Source organism: Lycorma delicatula, chromosome 1, assembly GCF_047948215.1.
Source record: "Lycorma delicatula isolate Av1 chromosome 1, ASM4794821v1, whole genome shotgun sequence".
Lineage (NCBI taxonomy): Eukaryota > Metazoa > Arthropoda > Insecta > Hemiptera > Fulgoridae > Lycorma > Lycorma delicatula.
The window spans coordinates 144,073,861-144,086,993 of record NC_134455.1 but is presented as its reverse complement, the minus strand read 5'-3'; the positions used below and the strand labels follow the sequence as shown (position 1 = coordinate 144,086,993).

Below are 13,133 nucleotides of genomic sequence, written 5' to 3'. Positions count from 1 at the left end.
AAGTTGAGGACATGAAATGAATTTGAGACAGTTGAATGAGCAGTGTTTACATGAGCATGACCTACACAAATGTATAATATTACAAATTCAGGTAACATAAAACCACAGGATCACATTTTAATTTAACCAACAGTACTTGTTATAATAACTTGGATTGAAGGACTGGAAGATAAAAATGTAAAGCTAGGCTTAATCACTACTTTTTATTATGCTTTTTCTAAATGTATTTGTAAATTTAACCTTGTGCACATTTTTAAATAATCCACTCAGAAGTGAATGACAACATCTAAATTTTAAAATATAAAAATGCAAAGAAATTTAAACCTATGGGGTATTTTATTGATTACTGATTGATGTAAAGGACCCAGAATAAAAATAAAATACATCCATAGATTTCTTGTAGTCTTAAGGGAGTTATAAAAAATAAAATGCTAATTTAACATTAATCATCAATAATTCATCTCTGAGTAATTTCTCAAAGGTTAGTATAAACCCTACTATGGAATTTCCACATATGAAAGTAAGATTGGAGACTTCATACTGCTGCACTGGAGCAGCTAATGGCTGACTCAACAGCACCCTGGCTGTTCTCTTGCATTTCTATGATAAGAATCTTATGTCTTAAGGGTTGGCTCACCTTTTCTCAAAACTTTACCTCTTTTCCCCTGTCTTGTCATTGTAATATTTCTTAACAAATCTTACTTTGAAGCAAGCAGGTCAGTCAATGTGATTCAAAACATAACATGACACTCTAAATTTCAGCACAACTCAATTGAATCTGAAATGCAATCTTTTGGATTTTTTAATGAAGTTCAAAAAACTCAAAATGTTTTACTGCTCCCGTAATAGATATATTATTACTAATAAACAGATGTTTTTACTTTTAATAATAAAACAACATTTTTATAACCACTTCAGTTATTTTAATTGTGATTATTTATTTTAACTTAGAATTTCTAAATTTTGTTACTTTTCAAACTTTACTTTAATTCCAATAATAACACTTTATTTGGTTTGAATAAGTTAGTAAATTACAATTTACCAATTTTTTGGTTACATTTCTTACAATTTGCAACATGTTCAACATTTCAGTGAGTAGCATCCTGGAAATTGAAGGGTGTAAATATAATGTTTGAGGCAATATTTATTAAAAACTTTTCCATGAAGTTAAGAACGTTGATGAAGTTTTGTAGTATTCTGTTGATAGCAGCAAATAACTACAGCAAAAAATTAACTGTACTAAGTTTAATACATTCAACATTTATATTCATCAGCAGAAGTTATAACTAGATCATACGTTTTAATGAATAATTAATTAACTACTTAACATTTAATTATCCACTACATGTTTTAAAATTACTAAAAGAATATAATTTAATTTAAATGAGTATTACAATTTTTATTTATTGTATAGATATTAGGCAGAAAAATGAAAATACTAATATACTATAATGCTGATTAAAATTGTATTTAAACTTAAATCATTTCTAGTAACCACTCTTTATTAAAAAATGTTAATTATAAATAGAATCATGGATATTTACAAGAGAAAATCTAAACAAATTCTGTTTTTTAATTTTTTTCTTATTTTTATTTTTAATTAATAATGGAAACAACAGGTAATCTCTAAATGCTGAAAAGTGTCAATTACATAAAGTAAAAAAATTATAGGGAAGAGCTGTAGAAATTATTCTAATTTAAAAATATCAGAATTGACAAAAACTCATCACTTGTAAAAAAAGTTAAAAGTATTTGTTAACAAAATGTGCTATTTTGTTTTCAATCTGTAGCTAAAATGTTACTTCACATACACACACACACACACACACACACACACACACACACACACACACAAACACACACACACACACACACACACACACACACACACACACACATACACACACACACACACACACACACACACACACACACACACACACACATATATATATATATATATATATATATATATATATATATATATATATATATATATATACACACATACACATACACACATACACACACACACACACACACACACACACACACACACACACACACACACCACCACCACCACATGCATAGAGGTATACAAATATACGCGCGTGCACACACTCACAGTGTACAGAATATATTGTTTTTTTCTGTGGTGTATTGATAACAAATTACATCAGCTTTCAAAACCTGGTATTATTAGGCATTTTTAGGAAATATGCAATTTTGTCCAGAGCAACTTTATAATTGTGGATCCATCGAGATCCTTTTCTTAAACTTCCATCAATACCATCTTTCCAAACTCCAGCTGGCAAATAAACTTCACGCTCATGAGTACTTGGTCGTAGTATAGGTGCTACTATTAAATCCTCACCTACTGAGAATTCATCAACTACAAGGTGACAAGCAGAATCTGATGGATCTAACATCCATAATGGACGAATAAGTGGAGTGCCTGAGTCTAAAGCTTCACGGGCATACTTCTTCAAGAGAGGATTAATCTAAACAAATAAAATTTAAATAATATAAGAAAATAAAATTTTGTGAAACAGACTGAAATTAAGGTAATAACTGCATCATCTACATTGTCATTACAGCATGTAATCTACTTCACAAATTAAAGGTAAATACTGTTGTACCTTAATGCTTGTAGAATTGTTTATTATATTCCAGTACGGCTATATTTTAAAAATATTAAGAGATCTGATTTTTTTATCAATGTTGGTGTAAGATATAATGACCAGACATTTTTTTTCACTCCTATATTTCATTTAGATGTAAGTATAGAATTCAGCATATAAAAATAATTACTACTACTGTAAAAATACAGTGTAATATCAGCATGCGTAGACAGAACAATAAGTCAAATAATGAATTATTCCTCTAGATCGAATTTCCTTCAGTATGACTTCAGCTAGTAATGGTGTAACTTGTACAATTATTTTTTGTGGAACTTTATTTTTTACTTAAAGTCAACTAATTTGTATTCTTATTCAATTAATTTTAACTACTCACAACTGACATATGTTTTACTTGGGTGAAACCTTTTCATACTGAAAATGTTTGTTGTAGTTCATTAAAACTTTCTTTGAGGAATTTGCAAAATGAATATAAATAATACTGGTAATTAATATTTTAATTAATAGTGATATAAATTTGATATAGAATCAGTCAAGTCTTTGAAAGCATAAATGCTGTTTAATAATTTGATGCAAAATTGCGACTCATCCATAGTCACATTAGCAGTTATCTTCTCATTTTTTTTTGGCCTAAGTTTCAGAATGATTTCACACATGTTGGAATTTTTACAGTATTGCTAATACATCTATGTTTATAAATTAACTATCCACTGATCACCAAAGTGATCTATTTAATGGCTTTAGTTTGGATGCAGCTTTGAAACAACATTAAGTTAGTCAGACACATTGTCATTAATGAATTAATTACCAGAATTAAATAAATTACTTTACTTTCTCCATTGTTGCACTCTGTCTCTATACTTTTAAATATTTTTTTGTTTTTTTTATCCATTTCCTCAGTTTTTCTGAAATTAAACAAAAGGGATTTAGTAGGATTTTTATAACCAGATGCCAGCTTACTAAAAGGAATGTGGTTTGTAGGTTGTTAGGGTGTGAATAAGTGGTATTTCTGCTGAGATTTGAGTCAAAATGATTGAGAAAAGAGATGCTACCAATCTCTGAGATCACACAATGCAGTTCTGCCTCCATTTCTTCCAATTAACCTTTAAAGTTTTGTCTCCACAACAATAAAAACTGGAAATGAGTCTTAATAAAAGATAGTTAGCTAAGTACCACAACCATATCTATAAGAGAAAAAGCTTAATTGTAGTTCAGGAACTATACTTATCATTCATGATAACACAAATTATCTTAATTTTTATTGAAAGTTGTAATAATTGTTCTATTGTAGAAGTGAATATGAAGAAAATATGGTGACGGTTATCTGGACTTTGGTTTTTCACTGATATCCTGACCCCCCATAGGGGAAGACATCCATGTTTTGATGACTGCTGTCACCACCTCCTCCTCCATTCATAGCCCTGATGGGCTTTACCAGAGGTCATCTTATTGACCCTCTAACTCTGATTATATATCACAATCATCAGTTTGGCCTCCTTCAGGGTGCCACTAATGGAAATGCCTTTGTAGATGTTTCCACTGGTGATTTAACTTAACTTTGTTATCACCTTCATTGTAGGCTTCTTCCAAACATCTTTACTCATCTATTCTAACTTTTAGCCCTGTCAACTATTTAACATTTTCATGGAAGCATGATCCCCTTGCCTCATTTTAACACTGAAGGACATAAAATAATTATTCATTAAATAAATAAGCTTCAAAGCTAGACTGCAGTAACAAATATATAAATTAATTTGAGTCTACTATAAACATCTAAGATTCTATTCTCATACCTTTTAAACTGTTGATCACAAAAACTACAGTTTTGTGATATAAATACCCCAGATACATTTTGTAATTTAACTTACTTTGATCTTACTTATTTTTGGGTACCTTCACCAACCCATATCCAGCACATCACAAAGTTTTTTTAACACATTCTACCTCTAATCTGGTCTGTTCTTGGAAGCGAGGTCAATTACCCTCACCCTTCCACATACATCTCCATCACAGAGGAAATGAAAAAGCAGCTAAAATAATCAGGGCTCAATGCCAAAATGCTTACATTGGTGAAATAAGTGCCCAAGCAGGCTCCTAGCTACCTGGGTTGCTATTCTAGCTGTTAAGAGCATCAAACCCCTTCAGCTATCATCTACAGGCCTAGAAACCTGAGAAAGCCAGCAACTATATTCCATTCTCTTTGGGTTTAACAAATTTACCTGCAAATTCAAGAGGGAGAATTAATTATCAGAGGTCGATGGTGAAGAGATGCCACATTGTGTTCTGTGTATGAAAGTTGGTTCAAGAGTACATACTACCAAATAAGTTGAAAAGCCATTTAAAAACAATTCATTGCAACATAATTAGTAAATCTCATGAATACTTTAGCAGAAAGAGTTAAAAATCAACAAAAGGGTAGTTTTTATAAGCAGACATCAATACCAAGCAATGCTTTTCTAGCACCTTACAAGATAGCATAAACTGTAGAATTGTAAAATGTAAGAAGCCCTATACAACTGTAGAAGAACTAATTCTACTGCCTTATTTCTTTTAGTTTGGGTTGAATGAAGCATGTTGGAGTCTGTACTGATGGTGCTCATTTTTAGTTTGGGTTGGACTAACCATGTTGGTGTCTGCACTGATGGTGCTCATTCTATGTCTGGCTGTTATGTTGGATTGCAGGCTTTTATTTGAAGCAAAGGCCCTGAAGCATTGTGGACTCACTGTAGTATTTACAGGGAAGCACTTATGTCAAAATATCTAATCCTACATTGAATAAATTTTAGAATATGTAGTGATGTAGTAAACCTTTTATAAACTTGCCCGTTGAAAGCAACATTTTTCAAAAAATTATCTGAGGATACGTGATCTGAACATATGTCTCTGTTGTACTACAGCACTTTGCAGTGGCTTTGTCATGGTAATGTTGTGAATGTTTTTAGTACATTTGAATTGTAACAAAAAATTTATATTTTTTTAAAAAGGTGGAACGCAAGTATTCAAACATTCTGTGAATGAAGATTTTATGAAGATTTATGTGACATTTTTGAAAAGCTAAATGCCCTAAATCTCTCCTTGCAGGGAAGCAACATGGACCTTTTAAAATTAAATGAGAAAATTTCACCTTTTATAAAAAAACCTAATTATAGAAAAGAAAACTGAATGACGATGAAGGCAAGGAATGATCCCCTTATTGTAACAATTTTTGACCTCCAATGGAGTTGATTTCCCTTGTGGGGTATGAAATCAGTATTTAAAGAACACTTATCACAGCTTTACCTGCTTTGAGAAATATTTTCAAAATGATAATATCAATAAATTTGCATGGGTTCAAGATCCATTTAATGCCATTACACTATCAGAATTTACTGTTACAGCAGAAGAGAATCTGATTGGGTTGCCTTGTGACAATACATTGAAATCAAAATTTAGCAACATGGAATTAACTGAATTTTGGATGTTATGAAAAAATGAATATCCACTTCTAAGTTGTAACTCTCAGAGAATTTTGATTCCAATTGAAATTTATTATTTATGTAAAGCTGTTTTCAAAAGTTACTATGATAAAATCTAAATACATGAAAATCAATGTGGAAAAAGGTGGCTGTGACCAGTTTCCATGATTTGAGAAATATGCAGTGATTGACAGAAACTCACCAGGTCCAGTGGTTAAACTCGTAATTGCAAATCTGCTGATTTTGAAGTCGAGAGTTCTAAGGTTCAAATCCTAGTAAAGGCAGTTACTTTTATATGGATTTGAATACTAGATCATGGATACCATTGTTCTTCGGTGGTTGGGTTTCAATTAACCACACATCTCAGGAATGGTCAATCTACAACTGTACAAAAGTACACTTCATTTACATTCATACATATCATCCTCATTCATCAACTGAAGTAATACCTTATGGTGGTTCTGGAGGCTAAAATGAAAAAGGGTGATTGAAAGGCCAGCCATTATAATTAGTTGAAGAATTTGTTCAATTACATTTTTTTTGTGATCTAAAATGTTTTATCTATTTTTACCTAATCCTTGAAAAAAATTATTGGCTATTTCACAAAGTGTACTTGTTAGAAGTTAACATAGAAATCTTGGGAAAATCTGAATTCAGCAAGGGTGCTTATAGTAAAAAAAATTTGGTACCACTGGTGTAAGCTATTAAAATTCCCTTTTTGTTTCACCTTAAACCAACATGGTCCATGTTGCAGCACTCCATCTTTTGCTTTTGTTCTTGCTTATAGTCAGAGCAGCAAGAAAGTTTTACTCAGATCTAGCAACTTTGTCAATATGAAAAAAATGTTTAGGTGTTTTTCTGTGTTTGAAATGATCATTATTGGTACTTTTTCACAAACTAAACTTTTTATTAATAAATTGTAAAAAAAAAAAAATAGTATATGTTATTGGAATACTTACTATTTTTTGCCGAAGAGCAGTTAATACTTTTGCCAATTCTAACACTTCAGTTTCATCAGTGTATTCACTGGGTAAATGAGAGTAACGTATTACAGGCAGAAATGTGGCTAACTGTAACCACCTTATGTAAAGTTCTTTATTAGGCAAGCCAGTGACTATATTTTGTTCAAATTCAGGGAGTGTGAATTCTGCAGATAAATTTCCTGAATAAATAAATGAAAGAAAACTGTTATCTTCAAATTACTGATTCTGTAATAATGAATTTTAATATTATATTTTTTACTTGCTAAGTGCTAATAGCATTGCAGTAACACAACAACATTAACAATGAAAAGAAAATTTAAGTTATATTATACATTGAGTTCATTCATATACCTTTCTTAGCTTCAAAACTAAATCACATGTTGATGCATTTCAGATATGTGAACATGTGATTAATTATGATGAAGCTAAGAAAGGTATATAAATGTATTCAATATGAAATTGAACAAACAAAACAATTTTAAATCAATTGTTTTGAATCAAGAATTTAAAACTACAATTATTATTCTATATACTTTTTAACTGGATTTATTATTGCAATATAGTGTCCTTAATCAATTTCTACCAGTCGCGTCTTAAACAGTTGATTTACTGGATTATCTACATAATATTATGATAAACTAATTTTTGTTTCCTAACATGCGATAGAAGATTTTATCTGTTTTTTGATGCTGAAAACGAATATGAACTCAGAATCTTTCTATCACCCACCATTTTTGAAAAAAATTTAAATTTTAATTAAAGGATTTTTTTTCATTTTTCACCATATTGTTAGCAATTTAAGCTCCTATATTGTATTTTGTTAGTTCATTTTTTATTATTTAACTTTGTTAACGTAATTTGTAAGTTATAAATAAACAATACAAGACAAAGAATTAGATCATATCATAGTCACATATTATGATATCATATCTAATACTGAAGAGTGAGCCTTCATGGACAAGATTAGTCATGTCTGTACAGGTCAAAACATGTAGCTGAAAACACAGCTGTGTTTGTTTGTATTAAGCACTGGATTTAGGAATGAATTAATTTTTTTCAGTCTTATTGTTGTCTTAAGTTTGTTAACAGTGCAGTGTCATAATGCCTCAAAATTGTGTAAATGATATGGATGCCTTTTGTTATGTGCATGGTGAGTTTACTGCAAAATCAAATAGAAAAAACATTACACCTTTAATTAAAAAAGCATATCATTTGTACCTTCAGTGTAAAATTGGTCAACAGAATAAGATGTGGGCTCCTCATATAGTATGCACTAATTGCTCTGTATATTTAAGAGGATGGCTGAAAGGTACACGGAAGGCTTTGTCATTTGGTGTACCTGTGGTTTGGCGTGAACCAAAGGATCATGTAACCAATTGTTACTTTTGTTTAACAAGTGTGTCTAGAATTTCTAAAAAATCTAAACGTACTGTAAAATATACTTCACTGCAATCTGCAATCAGGCCTGTACCTCACAGTGAAATTATTCCAGTTCCCGAGCCACCTGTGAGTATATGTTTTAAAAGCAGCGATGAAGAATCAGTCAGTACTGAAGAAGACAACAATGATTTTGATTTTGAATTATCTTCTAATAAGCCACATCTTATATCACAAGGTGAATTAAATGACTTGGTTAGGGATTTAAATCTATCAAAATTCAAACTGAACTGTTAGGATCAAGACTGAAAGGTTGGAATTTATTTTAAAAAAATACAAAATTTTCGGGCTTTTGAAGCCAACAAAAAGAACTTTCTCAGTACTTTATTGAAGAAAATAATTTGGTTTATTGCACAAATATTAATGAGCTTATGTTGCACTTAGGACAAGTTCATAAACCTGAGGACTGGCACCTTTTCATAGATTCATCCAAGTATAGTTTAAAAGTGGTTCTATTACACAACAGTAACAAATACCCTTCAATACCAATTGCTCTTGGTATTAATTTGAAAGAGATATATAATGTGATGATTTTCAAGAAGTTCTTGAAAAAATAAATTATAAAAAACATAGCTGGAACATATATGGTGATTTGAAAGTTATAGTTATTTTGTTAGGCATGCAGTTAGGCTATACTAAGTACATGTGTTTTCTTTGAGAATGGGACAGCCGAGCTAGGAATAAACATTATGTTACCAAAGAGTGAAAGAAATGACAACTTAACTCCAAATGGGAAAAATATTATTCATGATATTTTTGAGTGTGTTAACCATACACACAAAAAACAAAATCATGCAATGTTTGTGTTCATAGTTTGCTGAATCTCATAAAAAAAAAACAATTTTCACAAATTAAATGCATTTCTTTTGCCATTTTTTTTTTTAATTGCCCTTTTTTATTTTTAAGTAGAATTTTTCCAAAAGTTTTGTAGAAACTTGAGGGGCCATCTTTGCAGTACAGTTTCCTGGTATTTATATTTGAATATTGCTGATAATAATTTTCTCTATCACTATATCATTTCTGAAAAATGCAGTTTTTTCAATATCTTTATTTTATACATAAGAAAATCCATATTTTTATTTGTTATTTCTTAACAAGAAACTGAGTTATTTTCAACCACTTCAAGAAAGTTGATAATTTTTTCTTCTGCTCAAATGTAAAGTAGAAACCGGGTTTGCAGATATTTCTCACATATCACAATGTCAATCAAAATTATAAGCAATATAATCTTTCTGAGAGTTCGGGTCCATTGTTATCATTGTTTTGTGATTGACAACAAGCTTCTCACAACAGTTTATAAAATTCACAAATATGATAACCGAGATAAACAATGATCTCTGTACTCTTACTGCAAAACCTCAAGAAGTTCCTTTTATAGTTATAATCTTAAGACAAAAGACAGCTGAAGATGCTTGTTCCACATCACCTAAATGAAAATGTAACAAATAAAATAATATGGTAATCATCTGCTAACTGTTGAAGGAAACTGAACTTAGATTTTTCTGTCTATTTTAACTTTAATAAATTGCAGTAGTAACTGTTTAAATAGTTATATTTTATTAGTTACTGACATTTGTAGAAAACTTGTAATATATTCAAGAAAAACTAATTGGCTAACTTTTTCACTGATTGACCACTACTATAGCACTTAAGAATGAATACTTCTGAAACTGGTCTTAGATTCGCCCCATAGAAAATATTTGCCATTTTTCAGGCATTGTCTTATCATCTTATCTTCACATCTGAAATTGTATAAGTGAAAAACGTAAAGTAAAACTTGCCTAAAAATCTGTATTTATGTTGTTCATAGTTTAGAAGTTATTCATCTAATAATTTAAAAAGTGATGTTAAGAATATTTTTATTATGTTTAGATGGAAATATCAGAAAGTGTAAATGAATTTACAATAAATAAAAGCATTAGTGTCACTGATAATGATTTTTTGTTAAAAAATTGTGAAAAAATTGTAAAACTTATTTACTATCAATTAATAGAAAAAAAGACAGATTCATCCCAATCTTTATTTGAACCATAAGTCATTTGAATTGCTTGAAGCAATAGAATCATCCTAATCTTTATTTGAACCATAATTCATTTGATTTGCTTGAAGCTATTTATTTTTTCTGTTTGTGTTTATTATACTTACTACATTCTGTACATTTAGTTATATTTTATACAGTATGATCATTTTATTTTACATATTATGTACTGCATACTATAATTCCACTATGGACTAATACATACTCAAATGTGATTTGATACATGGAATGTAGTTATGCAACTGGTAATATCTTACAGCAAGTGTTTGAAATGTCCACCATTTTCCTGAAATCAGGTCTGAACCCTTTGCACCATATTTTCTGACACCCTTCGTAGGACATCAGGGCTAATTGAATTCATCTCTGCAGTAATTGCTCGCTCCAGGTCTTGTAGAGTACTATGGTTTACTCTATATATACGTCCTTTCACAAAATCCCAGAGAAAGAAGTCTGGTGACGATAAGTCAGGGATATGAGGGGGCCACAGACCTTTTGAGATCATGTGATCACCAAATATTTCCTCTAAAAATTCCAGTGTTTTTCGCAAATTCCAGAGACAAACACGCAGTAATAGGAAAATGATCAGACATGCAGTAACACAAAAGTGGCTGTATGTACAGTTATGTGATAAATTTATGATTGATTTTAACTTCTTTATCATAAATCCATTATATTTTTATTCAGATTATCAAATTCTTGCATTTTCATATAAAAAAATATTATGATTGTTTATTTAAACAACAGTTTTACAAAATGATCCTTTATAATAGGCTAATGTCTACAGATAGAACAAGAAACGACAAACTATGAACAAAATTTGTCATGGAATTATTAAAATATTTTCAGTGCCAAAAAATCCATTGAAATCATTAAATAGATTCCAGACAATTTTACCATCGCAGACCTGTGTAATAAATGTTCAACAAAAATTACTTAAGATAAATTGATGAAAATTTGAATACACATTCTTGTTACAATATAAGCACACACAAAAAAAGGATTTTTTGAAATTTCAAATTAAAAGAGTAAGTGGATTTTTGAATCTTTTTTTAAAACCTACTAATTTATGAATGTCTTGTAACAAGTGAAAATATCAACTTTATTTTTTTACTTCATGTAAATATCATGAATATCTAAAAACCAATTTCCAGGTTTTTTAAAATTTGACCTTGAAGGGGTGGAGAAATTAAAAAAAAATTGAGCAATGGTTGCAAATTTTTCCCATTTCCGACTACATTAAATGAGATATTTATGAATTGGACTTGCACATATTCTTCAGATAAATATCTAAAAACCATTTTGAAATTTTTTTTAATTTTGATTTTTTAAGGTGTGTTATGGTGTACGGCATAGCAGCTCAACTAACACAGCTACTGCCACTGTTACTGTATGGGCAACATAAGTGGGTGCACCTGCCTCTGGTTATTCGATTAAAAAAAAAAAATCTGGTCTCACAGATGAATATCTTTTTTTTAAAAGAGAGTGCAGTCATTAGATTACGCATTCCAAAATTCTACCTAGTTTTTAAGTCATAATTTCTTTAAAAATATTTAAATGCAAGTGTGGGCCAAGCCGCAACATATATATAAATTGTATACGTTTCAGGATTCTATCTCTACATTTTGATTTTCCTTAAAATTTTAAATGCTTGTTCCATTGTATACTTACATTAAAAAATTTTCAAGATCCATAATGTCAGTAGATGGTTTTATTTTAAGGACCAGAATAACCTCTGTGGCACCCATGCTCTTCCTAAAACCAAACTCCCTTCACCTAGTAGAATGTGCGCTACACATTCTATTTACCTTTAAATTTTCTGCCTATCTTCTTTGAGATTTTTATACTTTCTACACTAAGCCAACAAATCTAATATATCTGTTGTTACCCAAGGTGTTCTATTAGTTAAACTTTCACAAAAAAAATATCCTCTTTTGTCTTAATTATCCCTTTTTTTAGATTTATCCATTCAGTTACAGCTGGATCTGCCTTAAAAAATTGGTTAAGTGATAAAACATAACCAATTTGTTAAACAAATTATTCTTTTATTTTTACAATAACTCTTTCCTTGTTCTTAATTTTTTTCTTTAGTTTCATAAACTTTAATCTACATTTCATTGCAAGTAGATTATAATCAGAATTAATATCTGCCTCTGGATATGTTTTAGTCTATAATTTGTTTTTAAAATCTCCGTCTAACTGGAGTGTAATTTGTCTTATGCCTTCTTGCATCTTTTTATGATTTTTTAAAAGAGAGTGCAATCATTAGATTATACATTGCAAAATTCTATCTAGTTTTTTTGTTATTTAGTTATTTTTTTAGTTTTTTGTGAAGAGGTTGGCATATAAATTTATACTATTGTTTATTGAGTTCTGAATCTCTCCTTACTAAAATAATTTTTAGTGTACTGTTTGTAGCAATAAAATATTTGTCCTATTTTCTCATTCATTATTATTCCTTAACCTGTATTTCAATTTTTTATTTTGTATTGATTATCCTATAATGCCTTGACCAAATATTCTGTTCATTTTTTTACCTTATCTCATTAATGTGCTATATGTTTTACTAATCTGCTTTATCTAG

At 29.9% G+C, this 13,133-nt stretch overlaps 1 protein-coding gene across 7 annotated transcripts in view; it reads right to left on the bottom strand.

Annotated features, from left to right (window-relative positions):
• Positions 1-1,998: 1,998 nt before the first annotated feature.
• The window catches only part of LOC142323462 (myogenesis-regulating glycosidase), a 131,272-nt gene continuing 120,137 nt past the window's right edge, over positions 1,999-13,133 (bottom strand). For all 7 annotated transcript variants that reach the window (XM_075363121.1, XM_075363111.1, XM_075363141.1 and 4 more), the window contains 2 exons: positions 7,054-7,256; positions 1,999-2,501 (listed from right to left, as the gene is read on the bottom strand). In XM_075363121.1, coding sequence (XP_075219236.1) covers positions 2,184-2,501; positions 7,054-7,256 — 521 coding nt within the window. In that variant the 3' untranslated portion in view covers positions 1,999-2,183. The remainder of the gene's footprint in view (positions 2,502-7,053; positions 7,257-13,133) is intronic.